The 23,163-nt window shown below is 39.9% G+C and overlaps 2 protein-coding genes across 2 annotated transcripts; one reads left to right on the top strand and one right to left on the bottom strand.

Moving 5' to 3' along the window:
- Nucleotides 1-23: 23 nt before the first annotated feature.
- LOC134663739 (thioredoxin reductase-like selenoprotein T homolog CG3887) lies at nt 24-3,369 on the top strand. Its single transcript, XM_063520204.1, has 3 exons — nt 24-324; nt 407-536; nt 2,146-3,369. The coding sequence occupies exons 1-3, from the start codon at nt 164-166 to the stop codon at nt 2,461-2,463; spliced, it is 609 nt and encodes a 202-aa protein (XP_063376274.1). The 5' UTR covers nt 24-163; the 3' UTR covers nt 2,464-3,369.
- Nucleotides 3,189-23,095, bottom strand: LOC134663740 (WD repeat-containing protein 35). Its single transcript, XM_063520206.1, has 22 exons — nt 22,768-23,095; nt 22,028-22,139; nt 21,639-21,778; nt 20,854-20,956; nt 20,582-20,742; nt 19,738-19,885; nt 19,078-19,208; nt 18,443-18,646; nt 17,194-17,308; nt 16,967-17,080; nt 16,479-16,701; nt 15,639-15,864; nt 14,959-15,128; nt 14,250-14,465; nt 13,658-13,801; nt 12,975-13,098; nt 12,554-12,679; nt 12,381-12,474; nt 9,727-9,902; nt 6,973-7,059; nt 4,998-5,107; nt 3,189-4,523 (listed from the first exon to the last, which is right to left on the bottom strand). The coding sequence occupies exons 1-22, from the start codon at nt 22,789-22,791 to the stop codon at nt 4,355-4,357; spliced, it is 3,117 nt and encodes a 1,038-aa protein (XP_063376276.1). The 5' UTR covers nt 22,792-23,095; the 3' UTR covers nt 3,189-4,354.
- Nucleotides 23,096-23,163: the final 68 nt, after the last annotated feature.

The following is a 23,163-nucleotide window of genomic DNA, read 5'->3' as shown; positions in this document are numbered from 1 at the left end:
TTATCCTGGCAACCCAGTCACGTCACTGTCAAGGTATGACGAATGTCGAAATTTTGATGCTTTGGCTGCGATTGGATGAAGCAGAATAAGTGCTCGTGATTTTACCTAAAATACTGAATAATCGGGAATTTATTATATTTTACTCGCTGTTATTTACTTCAACATGTCCTTACTCAGCCACTCTCGGGTTTCCATTAGTGTGATTACCATATTTAGTTGTATGCTATTGCTGGCTAATAATTATGTGGAAGCTAATGAAAACGAAGCAGTCAGTGCCTCAAAAATTGGCCGAGGAGTTGGGCATATCATGAACATCTACTACTGGTGAGGATATTTGAATTACTATTCTCCCGATTTTAGTTCCTGTTATTGTCAAGTGTATTTAATTGCGACATTTTAATTACAGCTACTCGTGCGGATACAGGAAAGTGTTTGAAGACTATGCTGGAATCATTTCCCAAAAATATCCAGACATCTCTGTTATTGGCGCCAACTATGACCCTCCTGGCATGAACATGTACCTCTCAAGGATGATAGTAAGCAATGCCAATTCATAATTATTATTCTTAGTTCTTTTTAGGGTTCTGTAAAGGTTAAAACGGAAAACACTAAGAATTCACTGTCTGTCACCAAGCTTTATCTCATGAACCGTGATAGCTAGACAGTTGAAATTTTTACAGATGATATATTTCTGTTGCCGTTATAACAACAAATACTAAAAAGTATGGAACCCTCGGTGGGCGAGTCTTGCACTCGGTTTTTTTTTTATATTCCTTATGCTGCCTGTATGATGTATGTCCATGAATCTTGATTTTTGTGACAAGTATGGTATGAATTATGTTTTTCCCAGGCCAAATATGTTTGTGAGTAATGCAAAAAAAAGAAGTGATTTAAGTCCTGATTAGTGTTAGGAAAGAATTGAGGAGTCTTTAAAAGGGCTCTATGGACACCATACAAAAATAAGCCCTTTTGACAAGACACTCCTCCATTGTGTTAGTTTTATTTCAAGTACACATGCTATCTTTAATATTTTTTATTTTATTTTTTATTTCAAACATATTACACAGTATTACAGTGAGACACTAAGGCACTGTGGAATGCAAACAATATTATTATTATCCTAAAACGTTAACATAAAGTTGTGTTATACAATAACAATAATCTTAAATACTAACTGAAGACGGGTGATCATCCATCGCCTCACATAACCTCTTACATTCGTCACATAACGTCTTCCAACTACTGGCAAAAACATCGCATTCAGGTGCTGATTTGAGAAGTGCGTTTAGGTATTGTAAGGCGCAAACTAATATAACCATTATAGCCTCTTTGAAACCTCACATGAAGAGAGTAGAGGAATCTTATCATTATTCTTATCTTCTACATATTTGTAGGTATAGTGAACGTAACTTGCTGTTGATGTGAACACACAATTTTCTTCTTATCTCTATTTATTTATTGACTCTAGAGATAGACATGTTATTACTAAATAAATTAGTCTTTTACTAATTTAGATTCTTCAACTACTTTATAAATGATGGCAGTTAATATTGACACAAATAAACCAGGTTGATTGCAATCAGGTGCCATTATAGGATTCGCACTTACTCACACTGTAGTTAAAACTATAGTTATAGTTTTGTAACAGAGCCGGCGGCTAATCCTATTGTCTATTGTTAAGTAAAACCGCACGTGCTACTTACCTGCAAAAAAGGGTCGTACTTATTCTATTTGGCACCTGAGGGCGGGCTAGTCCAACGCTCAAAAAACCAGTGTAGGTGCGCTCTCCGATAACGCGCCTTTTAGACTGGTTCTGTAGTGTTCGACTCGCCGGCACTCAGTAAACGAAGTACGCAGGTTTTTATGCAGGTGGTTGTGGCATGTGTCACGATTTTACTTAACAATAGTCAATAGGATTAGCTCGGGCTCTATTAGAAAGCTACGAACCTTACAAAATTGTTGTAGACCTTATGTTGTTGCAGCAAGGTTTACAAATGGTGTACAGTGTCCATAATGTACATAATTACATAGAGATGCAACATACTGACTGAAAACTGTCTACCATTACTAATCCTACTTTTATTAGTAAAACTTACCAACATAATTGTGTTATAATAACAAGCTGCAAATGTTCTTTTTTTTCAGGGTTTTGCAAAAATGTTGCTGATCATGTGCATACTGAGTGGAGTGAACATATTTGCGTGGCTCAACAAGCCACAGCCGGCCTGGTGGAGTTGGTGCCTGGAGAACAAGCTGTATGCCTGCATGATGATGTTCTTCCTCGCCAACATGCTTGAGGGCCAACTTGTCTCATCCGGAGCATTTGAAATATCTCTAGACAACATTCCACTATGGTCTAAGTTAGAAACTGGAAGAATTCCTCAACCGCCAGAATTGTTTCAGATAATTGATAATACGTTACAATTCTCTAAAATGGATATGCCAAAGAACTTTGCGCAATAGGGTTTAGGGTTTCAATGGTAATTAGGACATCTTATTTGTTTAATTATTTTCTTCTTCCTAACTTTATTACTTGCAGAACTATGATCAAATTAATGTAACTTGTTTCAACCCATACTAAAGTATTTAGTGGAATATTTAGGCTAATGTAACTTACGTCAGTTATATTTCATAGTATTTAGCCATGCTTATAGAATAAACACTTTTATGCAAAAGTAATAAACACCACTTGCACTGATTGTGGAGAAAACCTGAACAATAAGCAGATAGGTAATCACTAATGAGTCACCTCTACTTAATACTGTAGTATGGAGCATAAGAAGTGTATTCTTCTTTTATTGTCAATGTGGCATACCATTTAGGTACTTTTGGGTTTTAGATAGGTCGTTTTGCTTCACTATGTGGGTAATCAAAAGAAAATTACTGCTTAAAAAGCATTTGCAAAACGACCTAATTGGGTTTATTTGATACCTAATATTAGGTATAATATTTTTGTTTTAATGCATTTCTGGTTATATTTTTGTACAAAGATGTGGTATTATTTATAGTAATTTTGTTAAAGTACTAGAATAATGTGATGTAGATTCGTGAAAACAGCGAAAAACCATATTTGGTGTTTGCAAACGAAGCCAAATGATAAATCAGGATTGTTTTATTTAGGGATGGATATTAGGAATGGAAATCTGTTATTTTTTATGGAATTATATTTAAAAACGTTTCAAGTAATTACATACAGTTTAAACACCTTTATTATTTAAAAACATTGCATTTGTAGAACCGTTATTTATAAGACTAAGACAACAGTAATTTTCTAGTCACATCATATTCAACTAGTTACTGTACCCACAATAACACAATGTCAAACACATCTTTTGAAAACCATCAATAAAGTGATTTAAAACAAGGAAATATTATTTCATTATAAATTATTACTTATTATTCGGACAAATTGCGGATTTTATGAGACTAAGGGTGGAATCACATCTATCAGCACCAAGCCGCATTTTATATATGAGAAATCGCTCGTTAAAGTATGAAGATGCGGTCGCATGCTTCCAGCGTTCCAGCTTTCCGGTGTGTAGGCGTCTTCATACTAAATTCTCATGTATATAAAATGCGGCTCGATGCTGAGAGATGTGATTCCACCCTAAAAACTCGAGTATTTCAGGGAATCGAACCCCAATAGTAAATAAGGCTTAGATAAATTACCTACAAACCTATATACTTAAATACTTATCTTAATGTATAATATATATGTACCTATATACTTATCTTAATATATAAACAGCGAATTCTTCGTACCTAACCCTATCTGCCAAATTGTATACTAAGGACGGATTAATAATCACAAATGTTTAAGAGCTTCGCTCTCGTCGGCGGAGAAAATAAGAACGGCATAAATAACCAATATTATGTGTTATTTTCAATTCAATTTGAGTTTATTCCTGCTTCTCCTATTATGCTTTCCTTGAAACATGCTTTTGTGCGTCACACGCTTGCTTTGCCTTACATCGGTGCGTGATGGCACAAATGGGGCAGGAGTGCCGCAGCACGAGCCCGGGAACAACCAGAACACACTGCTTTCCTGGAAACTTGTTCTTGCGCACGTCATTCGTTCGTTTGGTCACAGAATAAATAATAGTACTGCCGTACAGAAAGGAAACTTCCTACAAAACCGAAGTTTGACAGCGGTTCAGGGTCGAATCATGCTATTCCTTTCTAATATATGGCACTATCCCTTTCTGCTATCTAGGGTTGTCAAAATTCAAGTGATTATCTTATCTGTGGTCGTGCACGCAAAAGGAAGTCAAGCGGTGCCAACCCTAATAATTGCTCGGAGCAATGCTGAGCCGAGTTTGGCCGAAGTCAGGAGTTTCGCACCCCCGGTTTGTCCTTAAAGCGGTGCGTGGCACATGGGGCAGGAGTGCCGCAGCACTAGCTCGTGCTGCTGCGCGCGCGCGGCGCACGCGGCGCACGCCCACACGGCGCGCGGCGCCGCCAGTGCGCGCCCCGACACCGCGCAGCCCGGGAACACGGTCTCACAGCCGGGGCAAACTGCTTTCCTGATAACATACAGCAAGGTGACACTGGTGAACATGAAACATGGTGTGCTACTCTGCAGCGGCGCCGCCATAATGAATACCAATTAATTATATGGTGAAATGATGTACCTAAGGTACATCATTGACATTGAAAGTGGCGCCACTTTCAATACCCGATTATTTCGTTTCTTATCAACGGTACAGCCTTAAACATTATAGGTACATCATTTCACCATATAATTCATTGGCATTCATTATGGTGGCGCCGCTGCAGAGTATTGGCACACGAGACATGACAGGATGTTGGCACGACTGCCTATCAAGGAGCAAATAATGCGGAAAGAGCTGCGTAGGTTATCTCGTGTTCGCCTCAAATCGCATGGTCATTCGTGCTAGCCGGTTATTTGCACCAACATGTGTTTTTATACATATACATTATATACAACAACAAACTTTATAGTAAGTAAAACCATAGTTATTAGATTGATGACTTACCATTCGGGTATGGCGGCGTTACAATTTGGGCAGTCGATTTTATTTCCCTTTACATCCTTAGGTTTACATCTGGTAAAAATTTCAATTGCCAACTTTTCAAAGTTTTCGGGCTGTAACAAGTAATGATTTATTAAACCTTATAGACCGGGAGATAGTGACACATTTTACTGGGTCATTTGTACCAGTATGGCGGTTCGTCAGGGGTCTAAGTACGTAATGAAGGAAAGAAAAATGATGGTCATAGCGCTGGTACCGGCGGCCCAATCGCGTGGGCGTTAGTCGAACGTGTCGGATAAAATACGAGTGTCGAACGATTTGTTCCACAAAAATCCTCGTATTTTCCGATAGTCCATAAAAAAGAAGTAGGCGGTAGCGTAATGCCATACTTCTCCGGTGTGACTTACAGTCCGCCATACTGAGGCAAACACATTAATTAAAAAAAAAACAATTCAATCATTTGTGCCAAGCTAATTTTTGCACAGGTGATCATCGTCGACCAGCCATTCATGGACATCACCATGCCATACTTTTCGGATGGTTCCAAATGGCCGCCATACCGCCGCAAGGGAGTTAATTTTTTTTTTATTGCTAAACGATTTGTACCATCTTGAAATTTTTTTTCAAGACTTTCTGTGTGATCATAAATGGAAATCTCATAATACCATACCTGTAGGAGGTGGCAAATGTGTATAATATTTTTTTTTTTTCAAGTATGGTGCCCCTTTTTCCCCCTATTAGAAGTATGGCAAATATAATAATGGTCACATTGCATCATATAATTTCCAAAAATCCAAATGCCATACTGGTACAAATCGTCAAAAATTTTTTTTTGTTTTAAGTCTTGGCTTAAGTCTCACAGTCGTCCGCCCCGTAGTAATAATCTGGAATATTTTTTTTTAGGTATAATTGTATCCAAACAAACAGAATATGATGATGCCATGCTGTAAAAAATTATTTTACGTATACATAGTCGTATTTTTGAAACGTGTCGATTAAATAAGTTTTTCAAGTATGGCAGCACTTTTTCCCCCTACTATAAGTATGGCAATTATAATAACGGTCACATTTTATCAAATACTTTCCAAAAATTTAAATGCAATACTGGTACAAATCGTTTAGCAAAATAAAAAATTAACTCCCTTGCGGCGGTATGGCGGCCATTTGGAACCGTCCGAAGAGTATGGCATGGTGATGTCCATGAATGACTGCTCGACGATGATCACCTGAGCAAAAATTAGCTTGGCACAAATGGTTGAATTTTTTTTTTAAATTAATGTGTTCGCCTCAGTATGGCGGGCTGTAAGTCACACCGGAGAAGTATGGCATTACGCTACCGCCTACTTCTTTTTTATGGACTATCGGAAAATACGAGGATTTTTGTGGAACAAATCGTTGGATACTCGTATTTTATCCGACACGTTCGACTAACGCCCACGCGATTGGGCCGCCGGTACCAGCGCTATGACCATCATTTTTCTTTCCTTCATTACGTACTTAGACCCCTGACGAACCGCCATACTGGTACAAATGACCCAGTAAAATGTGTCACTATCTCCCGGTCTATTAGATTCTCGCTAGTTTATACCCTAGGGGCTGTCCATAAATTACGTCATCGATTTTTGACGATTTTGGCCCCCCCCCCTAAAATCATGCTTCAAATCACCCCGTTTCCTCCTACGTCATGCTACCATCATCCGATGTCCAGACCCCCCCCCCCCCTAATCTGAAATGACGTAATTTATGAATAGCCCCCCGTCAAGATTTTATTTGGCCTTTGCCACGTTGCGGATTTTCAGCGTAAAACGCACCTACTGTTTTAAATTAGACGTTGACATGACCGGTACTGACATTATTTGCCATAAATGTAAATTGATTGTGTGGAACTATCTCAGGACCAAATACTTAGAATTTTGTTAGAATTTAAATACCTATTGAATAAAGAAAAAAAAAGAGAACTAAAAACAAAGGTACTCACATCTATAGCTTCGAGTTTAATGAATGCCTTCGAACATAATTCAAACGCTCTCGCTTCCACTGCTATCGTTGCAATTGTGCACCATACCTGAAGACAAAAAAATCAGAGCACATTTAAATTAAGTACCTACTTGCAAATTAATTAGTTCCTAACCAATTAGCTATGCATACCTAAAATCTGCAAACAAATATATATAAGTCGTGTCATCCACGATGGGGCGCGGATATGGCAAATTTAACCTTTAATAACATGACAATACGAGTCAAGGCACGCGTTTTCGTGGATGACATAATCTATAGGTACATACCTACATTCAAGTAGCTGCTTTATCTTATCTACTCGAATTTGACTACGTAACTATTCTTCTTCTTCGTCGTTCCCTCATGACTGAGGATCGTGACCAATAACTATGTCCCTCCATTTATCGCGAACAAGGGCTATGTGGGCTGCCCTCTGCATGGAACCACATGCTTGTTTTATGGAATCCGACCATCTTGCAGGGGCTCTTCCTCTAGCGCGCTTGCCTTCAACTTGCCCCAGTATGATGTCACGTTCGAGGCTGTGGTGTGGCGACCGCATTATGTGCCCAAAGAATCTAAGAGCCCTCTCCTGGCAGATTGTTGAGAGTCGTTTGGTGATTTTGAGTTCTCTCAGAATGGACTCATTTGTTCTCATTGCGGTCCATGGTATACTTACGTAACTATTATGTAAATGCAAATTCAAATATCTAAATGTACCTAATGTGGTGAAACTTTAGTTTCACAATATAGAGACATCGATATTTTCAACTCACGGCTAGCAGTTTTCAAGAGGCAAGTCATTAGTGTTCTTGGCCACCATACTACACAACAACAATAGTAAGCAATTTAACATGTTACGATCATTTATGTAATTTTAAAATTTAGTATGTTTTAAGATATTTTGTGTTTTTTTTAATAATTTTAGGATAGTTTTTGCTCGTTGTTACTTATTGTTCTTGCTGTGCTCACTAATTTTGGATGGCATTTTTATACAAAGCCTACCACTTTTATTGTAATCATGCATTGAATGTCGTCTGTATAGTGTGCCTTATGAATAAAAGAAAATAAAATAAACCTGCGTGTTTCATTTCGCTGAGCTCAGGTGGTTCTACTTATACTGGTCGCGAGAACGCGTCGTATGGCTTCGTGTTCATTGGCCTTTTGTTGACTCGACGTGAATTAAATTATAATTTTATTTGACTTGAATTAGGTTGGCCAGTTGTAGCAATTCCGGGTACGATACATATAGTACAAAGAAGACTAATAGCAAAGGTACCTACTACAAGTAGCAAAAATAGCTATGCGAGTGAGGTGGTCTAAATTATATAATACACACGCCGTTATTTCTTTAGCAATAAAATCGTGTTCAGATAATTTAGAACATCTCCCCCTCTTAGCAAATTCTGCCTCGCTTGGTTCTCTGCCATCTCGAACCAGTGTTGTGCCTAGGCTCCTAACTTGTTACTAGTGTCCGACCGAAGGTTCGGTTTCGGTTTCGGTTTCGGCAAGTTTCGGCCAAAAAATCATGTTTCGGCTGTAATTTCGGTTTCGGCCAAATTCGGCCGGGCCGAAACTTACGAAAAAAATAAGTAGGACAACAATATTAATAGGTCTACATATTATAATGATCCATGTATAGTATAGGTACAGAAATTAATTGGTTTATTATAAAACACAATTCCACTAATGAGGGCGCCACAGGACGGTCGACGCAGTCTTAAGAGGCTGTCAATAACTATAACGCGCACACTGTCTAATTGTTTCGGAACGAATGAGTGATTTTATCTCAATTTACTATTGGTTTGTGTTCCACATGTCCTCTACTTCAGCTTAGCCTTTGGCCTCGCTGCGCCGTGCTCGGCCTGCGGTCCCCCTTTTTAATACAATGAACATTGGTTGGAGTCTGTGCTCAACTACTTATCCTGAAGCCTGAAGCACGGCTTTGACTTCACATGAAAGTTTGCCTCACTGGGGCACTTCGGACTTTTAGGCCCAGGTGAAGATTGGTACCCAGCCTTGCGATATTGTCAACAAAAACTTTCGCGTTCGCGTTTTTGGTTGGTTTTTTGGATGACCCTGTATCTACATGTTAACTTGACTGGTGAATGAATAGAGTTAGACCAAGAAAATTCTGCAATGATTTTGATAGCATACGCAGTGCAACTAGTGCAAATGTTATTTATACGTCATAATTTCATAGAAGTTTTGACGTTTAGAATAACACTTGCACTGCGTGTGTTATCAAAATCGTTGCAGAATTATCTTGGTCTAACTCTAGTAATTTTCTTAAAAAAACTGCTTAAGTAACATCAATTTCAAGGATATTGGGTGTTGACAGCCCCATAATATGTGTATAATAGAGGTTTTATGACATTTTTTCAACGATTTTAACAAGTCTACAAAAGTTTCGGTTTCGGCCGAAACTAGAGCCAAAGCCGAACATTCGGTTTCGGTTTCGGCAAAAAAACATGTTTCGGTCGGACACTAGTTGTTACATTCACATCAGGCGGTCTAGCGTAAGCTGCGTTCTCGCACGCGAGTCTGTACTCGAAGTCGCGCTAGATGTATGGAGTCGCGCGCGAGAACGCATCTCATGCCAGACCGACAGCTACCTGTAGGTGCTGTGCGGGGTGCAAGTCGTCGACGACGGCATGCAAACGACGCCTAACCCGAGATCGGGGCGGAGGTCGGACTAAAGCGCGCTCCGTTGCGCCCGGGCGCAATGCCATCATACCTGTAGATGCTGGTTGGGATGCAGGTCGTCGACGACGGCGCCCAGGCGGCCGGCGGCGCGCAACGCGGCGTCGGGGCGCGGCGGGCGGGCCAGCGCGCGCTCGGCCGCCATGGCCAGCCAGTGCTGCGCGGCGCCCAGCCGGAAGCTGCGTGTGGCCTCCCGCCCCGTAGCTCCGTCTGATTTAACGTACACCAGTATTTAACCCTTCGTATGTCTAAGCACTGATCAGTGCGCATGAATTTAAAAATCCATTGTTTAATACGATAGGTTTAAATTCGTTCACACTGATCAGTGCTCAGACATAGGAAGGGTTAATACGTGTTTTTACTATGAAATTGACGGATTGAAAAAGATAAACTAGGGCCACTAGTGGCTCTGTGACCTTTAGACCTCGTGTTCAAAATGTAAAAATACTTCATTGAGTCGTTATCACAGTTAACACACAAATCTTAAGCGCCATAGACTCTATTGACGCTTTAGTCCCTTGTGCCACTTTTCGCATCTCATCGAGAATCTCATCCGGACATACGAAAGCAAAATGCCCGAATTAAAACGAAGACCTTTTTAATGCTACGGCCTACGGTTAATTAATAGTGTCCGACCGAAGGTTCGGTTTCGGTTTCAGCCAGTTTCGGCCAAAAATCATGTTTCGGCCGTAGTTTCGGTTTCGGCCAAAATACGGCCGCACCTTTCGGCCGGGCCGAAACTTACGAAATGGTACTTCGGACAAAGACCAAAAGTTGGAGAATAAGTAGGACAACAATATTAATATCTAGGTACATATACTGATTCATGTATAGGTGGTATAGGTACATAATTTAATTGGTTTATTATAAAACACAATTCCACTAGTGAGGGCGCCACTGGACGGTCGACTCAGTCTTAAGAGGCTGTCAATACCTATAACGCGCACACTGTCTAATTGTATCGGAGTGAATGAGATAGCACTGTCGCACGTAGCCGTTGGCCGAGTATCCGCTCGGCCCAGCGAACTGATATACATGGAAGTATTCTGTCCGCTCAGTTATGACCCAACGTAAACTATTCGATAGTAGGCGGTGCTATTCGATTCGCAACTTCAGTTCATCCGAGATGACAGTCAGTGACGGATGACTAAATTGATTTATAAAAACGTTTTTTTGTAATTAAAAATGTCTTCATGTGTCGTGAAGTGGTGCAGAAGTTATTTTAGTTCATACCAAGGATAGTGGAATCACTTTTCACTTGTAGTAAACAGATAACTTCAGTAAAATTTGGAAAAAACATGACGATTTGTTTTCAATACTACCGTGCTAAGCTAAAACGTAACAACTGCATACGACTTTCATAACAACATACGACTTTTTAAATTGCGAGGATAATAGGGATGGTGTTATGCTAAATGAAGTAGCCTACTTTATTAACTTGTGTTTGGTATAGGTATTTTCTATATAATTATAAATGTAGTAATAAATTCCTTCTTACAGATTTGTATTTTCCTTTTTTATTTCATGAGATGGAGCTGTAAAAAAAACTACCTAATTATTCCAAATTAATAATCAAATTTGATATTATCATTTTACATTACTTTCCATTCAGATTCCCACAAGATGCTATTCGCAGAGAACTATGGAAAAAAGCTGTCCAATTAGAGAGACATGAAATTAAGTGGATGCCTGGAAAGATATCTAGAATATGTTCTATTCATGAGATATAACTCTCGCTGCGCCATGCTCAGCCTGCGGTCTCGCTTTTTAATACAATGGACATTGGTTGGAGTCTGTGCTCAACTACTTATTTTGAAGCCTGAAGCACGGCTTTGACTTCGCATGAAAGTTCGCCTCACTGGGGCACTTCGGACTTTTAGGCCCAGGTGAAGATCGGTACCCGGCCTTGCCTTAAGCCCGGCCTTATTAACAAAAAATTTCGCGCTCGCTGCGCTCGCGTTTTTGGTTGACCCTGTATCTACATGTTAGCTTGACTGGTGAATTAATAGAGTTACACCAAGAAAATTCTGCAATGATTTTGATAGCATACGCAGTGCAACTAGTGCAAATGTTATTTATACGTCTTATTTCATAGAAGTTTTGACGTTTAAAATAACACTTGCATTGCGTGTGTTATCAAAATCGTTGCAGAATTATCTTGGTCTAACTCTAGTCATTTTCTTAAAAAACTGCTTAAGTAACATAAATTTCAAGGACATTGGGTGTTGACAGCCCCATAATATGTGTGTAAAAGCGGTTTTATGATATTTTTTCAACGATTCTAACAAGTCTACAAAAGTTTCGGTTTCGGCCGAAACTAGAGCCAAAGCCGAACATTCGGTTTCGGTTTCGGTTTCGGCAAAAAAACATGTTTCGGTCGGACACTATTAATTAATAGTACGAGTACGCGTGTACTCGTTGGAATTATCGTATTGACCCCTTTTAGCGAAATACCACAGATAATACTATGGGCGGGTTGCACTTCGCATCGACGAAGTGACAAACATTAAATACCTATAGAGAACTAACTGCGTAATTTATCATGCGAGCAAATTTTAACAATGACGATGTCGCAACCACTTGGGTGCAACCACTGGCCTTGCTAGCAAGATCCATATTACAGTAATTGTACCATTGTCAATACAGTAATTGGACCATTGTCAAGACTTGGAGTTATTATTTACTTACCCACAGAATTCTGAGTGTACAGGTGTCCGGCTAGGATGTATAATTTCTTTATGCGGGATGGAGACACGCACTTTGATGCCTCAATGTTAGCAAGCTAAAACATAAATAAACTATGTTTCATAATAACTAAAGAAAAACGTCCTTATTGTTTTAGAAGCTGGTGGTAATGGTACCTGAAATGCCATGGCCGCAGCTTGTAACATGCGACCCGTCTCCTTTAGCTGCATAATTCCTTGAACGGAAGGCGTTTCATTGATTATGTCACCCATCTCGTCAATGTTCGTTTTCATGGGCGCATCCTAAAAAAAAGAACTTATTTAAAATATTTCGTATGATACTAATATGTACTCTAAAAACCAATACAAAAAGCCTTTAAACTTATGTGATATGATACTACAGGATATCCCAACAAAATATATGAAAATGTGCCGTACAGTTCAGAGTGGATCATACAGTTCAGATGGAGTTTAAATTTAAACCTCACTATCACCACCCTATTTATAACTGAGATAATGTATATGAGATGGGTTCTAAAAAAATCGTCTCGATAATAGATGTCCATAGGTGAACTGAAATCAAAAATTGGTTCCAAACCTTAGGTTGCCTAGGCGAGCCAGTGAACAGCTTCGACAGGGCTTCGTTGTCCTCGAGCGCCATGTAACACTTCTTCAACCCCTCCGTGTTATTGGACATCGTGTAATACTCGAGAGCTCCGGTCCTGGTAATAATTTTGAGACACAATTAGAATTACACAAAGTGATTGATGATCTAAGGATTAGAGTTTTAAGACAGGGTAACTGTCTTAAAACTCTACTCTAACTGTTTCAGTGGTACAAATATAAGTAAAGTCGACGTCAAAGATATGTTTACATTTTTCGCCTTATTACCTCTGTAATAAGGTGCATACTCCTCCTCCCTCCTTTTCTCCTACTCCTCCTCCCTTCTCTTCCTCCTCCTAGTAAGGTGCAAAATTATAAACATATCTTTGACGTAGGCAGTTCCTACAAATAAAGCGATAAGGTCACTTTTTAAGCGGCAGTTTCGTTTCAGTAAGCCTATTATTCTTCTGGAAGTCGCCCACAGTGCTTTAAGATTTCAATGACTTAAGAGATTACGGCCTGAGCCCAAAAGTTTGTCTCAATTGCGCTCTAATGAGGCTCAACATTCGACGGTTTTCACATGCAATGACACCACAGTTGTCACATAATTTTATATTAAAAACACATTTGTTTTTGACTTACAACTCCTCTACAGTTAAGCAATATGTCAGTACTTACCAATTCTGTCGGTCTATATAGTAGTCGCCGATGTTGCTGTAGGCCTGCTTGACTTGCGCGTCCGTGGTGCTCGCGGATTGCTTGAGCAGCTCGACTACGCGGAACCAGTGCCCGAGGCGCTTTCGGAGCGCTATAGCCAAGTCTCTGGGGACAAATTAAATATGCGTAGGAGCCGTATGAGTGTTTGAATCTAATTTTTGTAACTTCAGGATGGATTTTTTTAAAGCAATATGTATAAGGTATCTATAGTCTGGCTAAGTTTGGTCTGTCTAATTAAATTCAAGCAGTTCCACTCACCAAAATAGTAATGGTTATTGAATACAGTAACCATTACTTATAACGAAAATAGTTATATTTATATAACATACAATACGCTTCGAGGGTGCAAGTCTAACACCGACGCCGCCAACATCATATAAATATATTCTGGAAGAGATCCCATAAAGGAATAAGTTCGCCTTTGTACTAATGACGAATGATATTTTTCCTGTGTCGTACCTCTGTCTACCTCCACAGACAACTAAACTTTCGGCGCCATCAACCAAAGCTATTTTCACGATACGAACTAAAACTTTCGAGATATAAATCTTACCGTCTATCTTCATCATGGTATATCTTTTCAGCAGCATCGAAGTCTTTAAAGTAAGCAAGTATTTCTGCCTTCTTCAGGGCGTTCGAATGTAGCGCGTTCAGTCGCGAGACGAATCTGATTCCCGCGTAGTCGTTACGCCGCACGAAGGCCGCCTCCGCCGTCTCCAAGGCTGACTCACTTTCAAAATTTCTTAATGCTGCTTCAGCTAATAGCAACCTGCAAGAAAAGAGTGAGTTTTTAAGTACTTTTCGATCTCGATTATAATTGTATTTTTAACAACCACGTCTTTCATACAACACACAATAGTAAACCTTTTTGGAAGGTATGAAGCAGGGATGTAACGGATGTGGTTTTATCGAAACCGAAAGCGGAGCCGGATGTTTTAAAATTACTTTATCGGAACTAGAAACGGAATCGGAACCGAAAACGGAACCGGGGAGCCTGAGTCAGTACTGTCAAATAGGTATTTTTAATTCAATAATACGCATAAAACCACTAAAGTGCAGCACGTCAACACTTGGCAAGTGGGGAGACGAGCGTACGTATGACAGGTATAGACCAGTTTATTATTAATGTACGCCGCTCATGTCCCGCCGCCGCACTAAGCTTTGATATCCGATATAACTTCCGATTCAAAAGTAACGGAACCGAAGCGGATGTGTAATACCAATCGGAAGTTCCGACTTAACTCTAATATACGAGTATATACCATAACTGCGGGTGTGGGTTGTCCTTAATGAAGTTCTCTGCCTCCTTCAAGCCGACTTTCTCGATGAGCTGCCGAGTGTCTCTAAGAGACTTGACTTCCACTCGCACGATGTGCTGCGGCGTGCATTTGTCCGTGATCCCGTCTAGTAGCGCTGTTGTGATCTCCAGCTCCTTAAAAATTAAAATAAACTGAAGGTTTGCCAACGCGCTATGGAGCGCAGCATTTTAGGTGTTAAAAGGACCGATCGCGTCCGGAACACCACGCTGCGCTCTAAAACTCGCATTGCTGACGTTGGCGAAAAACCGCCAGACTCAAATGGGACTGGGCTGGCCACGTCTATCGCATGCACCCGGATAGGTGGGCTAACATAGCCACCAAGTGGATGCCGACGAAGAAGCGTGGGCGGGGCAGGCTCAGGCAGAGATGGCGGAACGACTTTGACGCCTTCCGTAACAACTGGCCGGAGGAAGCGCTAAATCGGGAGTCATGGAGAACCAGGGGAGCGGCATTTGGTCCTACCTAAAGTCCTTATTCAGTTCGATACATTTTAAAACATATTCAATTGGAACAGAGTCGCATTTGTTCAATTTTCAAACAAAACCAACATCAACTTTATTCCCTGCACTAAATGTTCAAATTATGGGTTTTTCATTTGTATGGCTGATCCGTAAGGAGGTTACCTTGAATGTGCACAGGTAGCCCTGCATCGCGAGCGGCTCCTCGGGCTCCGTATCCCTCATGACATAAAGGCGCGCCTTCTCCGCCACGGCCAGCATCTGCGGGTTGTCGCTCGCCCACAGCGCGCTCCACACGTCCTTGCGTAGCGCCTGCCCCACACTGATGTTGTTGGCCATGTCAGTGTCGAGGAGGTATAAGGAACCCGGCTGGTCAATTACGTAGAATTTGCTGGAAATTTAGAACGTTTCAAGATAGGTCGAGCTTATCAGATGGGAGTTCTAACCATCCTTAGAACATTTAACAACTGGAGTCGCCTTTAAGAGCTTACCCCTCTGCCGAAAATCTTGCACAGTTGTGCAAACTTTTGTATGGACTGACATGGCTATCTGTACGTTACATACAAATCATGTAGGAATAATTTGACATGTGACGTCCCCACCCCCGCAAAAATCGGCAGACTGTTTTGTACAGAAAATGACAGCCATGGCGTCTCCAGTTACTAAATGATCTAAGAACCTTTCGTATTCCGTTGACAAGATATCAGGTCATTAAAGATAATCTAAATTAAATAATAAATTTATGACTTCAAGGTCGTTTATTGGTTAGCAAGTATTAGTCGCCTTTGGTGAACGGGATATTGTACACCGTAAATTTATTTTACCTTCATTTTTTTTAAATCTTTATTTAACGAGCTCCTTTTTCCTTCATGCTAAAATATCGATGGCATAAGCGCCGTCATTGAAATATGGAATGTAAATTCTGTATAAAAGGTTCAAATTCCTTCGATTCAAGTAAAACGCTGTTTAATAGAACTGATTTTAGCTTAGATTTACTAAACGTACCTGGAATTAGAATTAAGTCCCAATTTGTATGGTCTCGAGTTCATATTGATCGAAGTAATCTTCTTGAAATTCACAAGTGAGAAGAAGAGAATCGTGCCAGAATCTCGACCGACCAGGAGATGGCTGTCTGAGCAAGTAATACAGCAAATGGTATCGTCTTGGTAACTGACGTCTCCTGTGTTTACCGGCGTCCCGTCGGCGCGAAATAAATGTTCTGTACTTCCTGTAAACATATGCGATAAATCTTTAACCCTAGAAAACACTTCTTGCCGAATCGTGTGGTAAATGTGAGGAACTCCCTACTAGAAACTGTTGTTAGTGCACCGTCGATCAACTCATTCAAAAATAGACTGGATACACATTTTGGATGTTATCGTGGACACATATTTGATATTTCATCTCTCTACATTGTGATAAGTGCTGAATAATATAATAACAGTATTGTTTTTATAGATTATAAATAAATAAGTGATATAGTGCAAACTTACTTGGTCTGGACGGCGTCGAGAACTTCCAGACCAGAAATGATTCTTTCGACGCAGCGACTACCGTCGCTTTGCTATTGATAGCCACGTACACCATGGGTATACTTACAACCTTAGCTAAAAAAAAACATTTTTAAATGAGCAAAGAAAAGTACAACACAAACAATTTAAGGAGAATAATTTATGTTATACGTTTCAGGCTGCTTAAATTAAATAAGCGCAATACTAACCGTCACATTGGATACCTTGTTGATTGGAGATAATTAGCATGTTGAGTGTGGCAATAACACAATACTCATCCGTGCCGCACATGTCAATTACATCCGGAATATGGTTCACCCACGACTGAAACAATAAAACACCCGTGTAACCAAAGATTTCAAAAGTAGAGATAGGCCCGTTCATATAATTCCGAGCGAACATGGTTACTATTTGTGCACCAACGACCTGGCCAGTCTTTACGAAAGCGAATGTCTAACGTATCGGTAGACATAGACATTTAGGCATCTTGATATTATTGACCATAAAAATCATAAATCATAAAAAAAATTGGCTATATGGTTTCCATTAGTATTTATTTTAGGGAAGGTGGTAATAGATGGTTATCGCGTAGCTGGAATAAAATAAATGAATACCTGTAAGGTAACTGTATCCCAGTATGTAACCGTTTCCGTGCCCGACACGTACGCCAGCGTGTTTCCGTAGAACGCGTACTTGTGATCGGGCTTCACGTTGGCGAAGTATATGAACGAGTCGATGGCGATGGCGAGACGCAGGAACCGCTTCTCCCAGGATAGGGAGCGCATCGCCCGGCCGGGGACTCGTAATGTATAAATGAATACCTACCTGTAAGGTAACTGTATCCCAGAATGTAACCGTTTCCGTGCCAGACACGTACGCCAGCGTGTTTCCGTAGAACGCGTACTTGTGGTCTGGCTTTACGTTGGCGAAGTATATGAACGAGTCGATGGCGATGGCGAGACGCAGGGACCGCTTCTCCTAGGATAGGGAGCGCATCGCCCGGCCGGGGACTCGTAATGTATAAATGAATACCTACCTGTAAGGTAACTATATCCCAGAAGGTAACCGTTTCTGTGCCAGACACGTACGCCAGCGTGTTTCCGTAGAACGCGTACTTGTGATCGGGCTTCACGTTGGCGAAGTAGATGAAAGAATCGATGGCGATGGCGAGACGCAGGGACCGCTTCTCCAAGGATAGGGAGCGCGTCGCCCCGCCGGGGACTCGTAATGTATAAATGAATACCTACCTGTAAGGTAACTGTATCCCAGAATGTAACCGTTTCCGTGCCAGACACGTACGCCAGCGTGTTTCCGTAGAACGCGTACTTGTGATCGGGCTTCACGTTGGCGAAGTAGATGAAAGAATCGATGGCGATGGCGAGACGCAGGGACCGCTTCTCCCAGGATAGGGAGCGCATCGCCCCGCCGGGGACTCGTAATGTATAAATGAATACCTACCTGTAAGGTAACTGTATCCCAGAATGTAACCGTTTCCGTGCCAGACACGTACGCCAGCGTGTTTCCGTAGAACGCGTACTTGTGGTCGGGCTTCACATTAGCGAAGTAGATGAACGAGTCGATGGCGATAGCGAGACGCAGGGACCGCTTCTCCCAGGATAGCGAACGCATCGCCCCGCCAGGGACTCGTAATGTTCGAATATGCTGCAAAAGTAAAGGGTGAAAATGTTTTAAAGTTCGCGGCTCAAATCGCTGGGCTGGGGCACAGAGGAAATAATGGTACTACCGTACAGAAAGGACACTTCCTACAAACCCGAAGTTTGACAGCGGTTCAGGGTCGAATCATGCTATCTTTTTCTAATATACAGCACTATCACTTTCGGCTATTTAGGGTTGTCAAAATTCAAGTGATTATCTTATCTGTGGTCCTGCACGCAAAAGAAAGTCAAGTGGTGCCAACCCTAATAATTGCTCGGAGCAATGCTGAGCCGAGCGGTGCCGAGTTTGGCCGATCTCAGGAGTTTCGCACCCCTGCCCAAAGCCAGTTTGAATATCGCCCAACGCGATTATCTTTCTTATTTAAAAACTGAACATTTAATAATCATTAAAATACCTACATAAGTAAGTGGTCTTACCTCTCCATAGGCGCTGAAGAATTGTACCACATTGGTCTGGTCTGATGTGCACCCGGCGGCAGCCAACACAGTTCCATTGTGGTTCCAATGGCAGTCAATCGCCATCATGTTGGTTTCAACTACTATACTATCTGTGAAATATATTATTTTTAGTCAGACATTGAACAAAGCTGAAAGATGAGCCGATAAATGACAAAAACTAGTGTTCAAGATGTTTCACTTGATAAAAAAGACCAAACGTGGGTAGTTCAAAGATCTCATGCAGCTAGAAGATATTGAAGTTTACTTTAGCAAGCTTTCCAGTGTGATGCAGTGGTTGAAACGTCGGAAGTAATTTTAAGTTGATCTAATTCGAAATTTAGTTCCTAATATTACTTGATATTAGTACCTTACTGTAAAGTAGATCGGAAATCTTAAATAAAGTCAAATACTTGTGGGACAATGTCTCAACGATCATTCAACCACTATCAGTGTTGGCTGAACGTTAATTGCAATAACCATTATAAATTGAACCGCAAACGGTAACGGACGGTTACAGTTGACAGTTCAATTTGTACAGGTTGATGGTCAAGAATGGTCAATTGCATTAACGTTTTGGCCACACTGACCACTATACTGTTTTAGAAAAATCCGAAGTCCAAGTCAAATTGTATTAGATACCTTCTTCCACGCAATTTTTCATCAGCAATATAATTCCACTTTTGTAGCATATCATCAACACTGGCCGGTTGGGCGGCGCCTTGCCGGCGTACCAATCCATCGCGACCACCTCCATTGATGCTGTCACACCATTTATGGCAACTGGCATCTACAAAAAATAAATACTGCTGGTATTTTTCAACTTTGCGTGCGTCAGTTGCCGTCTTTGGGAGTCATAGGGTAATAGCTAGTGCAGAGGGTTGATATTTAGATATTCATATAAAATGTGCGTACACCATTGACATAGATATGGAAACGTAGTGATTTAATTCTCTTTGGATATAGACTGGCTTTACGGGCAATAATTATGAGGCATGACAATGACCAGTACAGCGGTGTGAAACCGCTACAACGTGATTGGTTGATGAGTTCGCATCACGCGCGCGATTGGTTGACGAGTTCGCATTACGCGCGCTATTGGTCGCAACTAGTTGCGTTAGACTGCACGATTGGCTGGAATTCGTGAGTAACACCGCTGAACTAGTACAATTTTTAGGGCCCCATTAGCCCGTCCTTAGATATTATATGTCAATGGCGTATTACACACATTTTATCTAGATTATATTGCATGTAAAATATTGTGAAATTATGTTAATAGTGTAAGAGTTTAAGGCCTATGCACACCGGCGTGCATGCAATGTGCGTAGATGTACACGTGCGCGTTCGCTATAATGTTTGCGTCCCGCTCGCACACGTCACGCAAGCAGTGTGCCGTCTCTCATTAGTTTTGGTATATTACAACGAGCGTGGGCACGTCTACGCACACGCACCCGGTGTACACAGGCCTTTAAGGACATTGTCATACTGTTAAATTTCCTTGGTCGTCATACAACTGCAGCTCTCCACCAACCAGAGCAAACAGCAACTGAGTGTTGTCTGGAGACCATTGCACAGCAGTTAGGCCGGGCCCTTTTATGTCTTTACCCCACACCCTGGACCCATCCACAGATCCAACAATGACAGCACCTAGAGAAAGAGAAAATTGATTGGCTTAAGCAAATGAGACAACAAATATCAAGCTCTTAAACCTTTACTTGTATCTGGTAAATTAATAAATGTATATTTTGAGCAACATACCATCCTCATAGGCAATGCATATCTTTTGCCCATCTGAGCCCCAAGCCATACTTGAGACAGTAGATTTATTTCTATTGTTTATCATTTCTTCATACCAGGACCCCTTTAAGAACAAGAAAGGATTATACACAGAATTAGGAAAAAGCTTATTATTATTTTCATATCATCATGATTAAAGGTGTGAATAGAGCTTGGCTAATAAGCCTTAAAAGTGCTCTGAACCGACCTTATCCTTGTAAGGTCCTGAAGGTCCATCATACTAACATTTTCCTATTTTTAATTTGAACCTTATTGTATAGTAACTTGGGATTACTTTCGTTTGTTTGAGAAAGTTTGAAACAAAATACATGCTACTTTATTTGGTTTATGAAAGGTTCTAATTAAATTAAAACAGAGTGTACATTATAATAATGCATATAGCAAGGGCCTAAGCGGGTTGCTGTTATAGTTCGTTTTTTTTATAGTTCGTTTTTTTTATATAGCATTAGAAATAAGGTAAACAATCTTGATGAGTCTTTTAATTGAAAAACACATTTTAAAAATAAGTTACGGCAAATATGTAACAATTATTAATCTAATACGATCATTTATATTCTTCTGCTTTCATAAGTAATAGTTTTTGATTTTTAAAAAGCGTTTTTCAATTAAAAGACATGTCAAGATCGCTTACCTTCTTGCAACTTCTTTCTAATGCAAAAAAAAACGAACTATAGTAATAATTAAGTTAAATCTTCGTCCAATACACATTAAATTTGATATAATGAAGTGAACATTGTGATATCTACCTTATACAACATCCAGACAATGATGACTCCGTGTTCATCACTTGTTGTCAGTTTCTGGTACACCTCATTCCAAATGGCCACTCGCAATTGGCCCGTGTGCCCTTCCAGACTCAAGTTCATAGACAGATTTCCTCCACCACCTGTGAAATTACATGTAACAATAGTAGTATCTAGAAAGTATTTATGGCAAGTTTGGTAAATTCGATTCTAACATTAGTCAACCATAAAGTACACCAAAGAATTATATTAATGTGTAAACTCATAGGAATAATCTAAATATTTTTGATGAAGATGCAATTCCAAGATTTGTGGGTTTTAACAATTCTTTTAATACAATTATATATGTTGCTGGATGCTTATTCTAGGACAACATAATGAAAAATAATTACCAGATTCCAATTTCAAAACTTTTAACATTCCTTCTTCCCCACCCACTGCAATATAGCCTGAGGAATGATTCCATGATATACAAGTAACATTTGACTGCTTGGGTATGGCAATCTGAAAATATAATTATCAATAAGTATGTACATATTTTTTTTAACTATGTTGCTGCGCATGAGCAACCTTCGTCTAAAAGTAAATCATCTCATCACTTCATAATTCCTCAACATAAATATATAATTGTAGTGGCATTTATTATTCAGTATTTTAACTGTAACCCAAAAAAAAGGGTAATCTTAAAGTAAAGTATTTTATTTATCCTCATAAGACCCAAGCCAAGTTTTGGGCTTTTGATTTTGGAACTTTCTTTTATTTTTGTAAAAGTTCAAAACTCGAATTTAATTTGTACTTGTACAAGTACGCGGGGACTTACGAGGTTAAAACTAACTAGATAAAAACTAGCCTATGTCCATCCTCAGGTCTCAAAGTGTCTGCATATAAAACTTCATCTAAATTGGTTCAGCGGTGTAAGGATGAAGAGGTGACAAACAGAGTTGCTTTCGCATTTATAATATTAGTAGGGATGATAGGTTTAAGTTTACATTGCTGATAAGACAATATTTATTCTTTAAAAGTGTGTAAAGGAAAATTAAACTGATTATACTTTTCCCTAATTCTATTGAACCATACGAATTGCTGAAGTCTCATCACCATAGTAACCTATAGAATAACAAAAAAGAAGTACCTTTTTACTCATATAAATAAACATGTTGTAGACTGTTTAACGCACAAACGGACAATAAACGTATTTATTTCAATTAATAAACATTTACTACACTAGTTGTACTAATTGAAGTAAATATTCGATAACTTTTTAAAGTGTTCATGCATCGACAAAGTTCGCATCATATAATAAAAACTGAGAAACAGAAGAATTCCTGTGAATTAAGTTTTACGTATATGTCCAATTGGTTGTATATATTTCACATTTTAATTGAAAACTTTTACTTTAAATAACGAAAAACACTGAAATAACTCAACCAACAACAATGTTTGTTCCGTATATTTTGACACCAATGACACCTTTGACAGCATCTGATAATGATATGTCCACATGAAACAAAGAATGTCGTACACCCAT

This window comes from Cydia fagiglandana, chromosome 4 (genome assembly GCF_963556715.1).
Source record: "Cydia fagiglandana chromosome 4, ilCydFagi1.1, whole genome shotgun sequence".
In the NCBI taxonomy this organism is placed as follows: domain Eukaryota; kingdom Metazoa; phylum Arthropoda; class Insecta; order Lepidoptera; family Tortricidae; genus Cydia; species Cydia fagiglandana.
This window is presented reverse-complemented; position numbering and strand designations above follow the sequence as displayed.

Excerpts from the sequence above, each read along its gene's own strand:
- LOC134663740 (XM_063520206.1), bottom strand. The coding sequence starts at position 22,791 with ATGTTTATTTATATGAGTAAAAAG. Across the intron at positions 15,129-15,638 it reads GCTACCTGTGCACATTCAAG|GAGCTGGAGATCACAACAGC; the intron begins GTAACCTCCTTA and ends TTAATTTTTAAG. Across the intron at positions 4,524-4,997 it reads AACGCCGCCATACCCGAATG|GAAAGCAGTTTGCCCCGGCT; the intron begins GTAAGTCATCAA and ends GTATGTTATCAG.
- LOC134663739 (XM_063520204.1), top strand. The coding sequence starts at position 164 with ATGTCCTTACTCAGCCACTCTCGGGTTTCCATTAGTGTGATTACCATA. Across the intron at positions 325-406 it reads ATCATGAACATCTACTACTG|CTACTCGTGCGGATACAGGA; the intron begins GTGAGGATATTT and ends TTTTAATTACAG. Across the intron at positions 537-2,145 it reads TGTACCTCTCAAGGATGATA|GGTTTTGCAAAAATGTTGCT; the intron begins GTAAGCAATGCC and ends CTTTTTTTTCAG.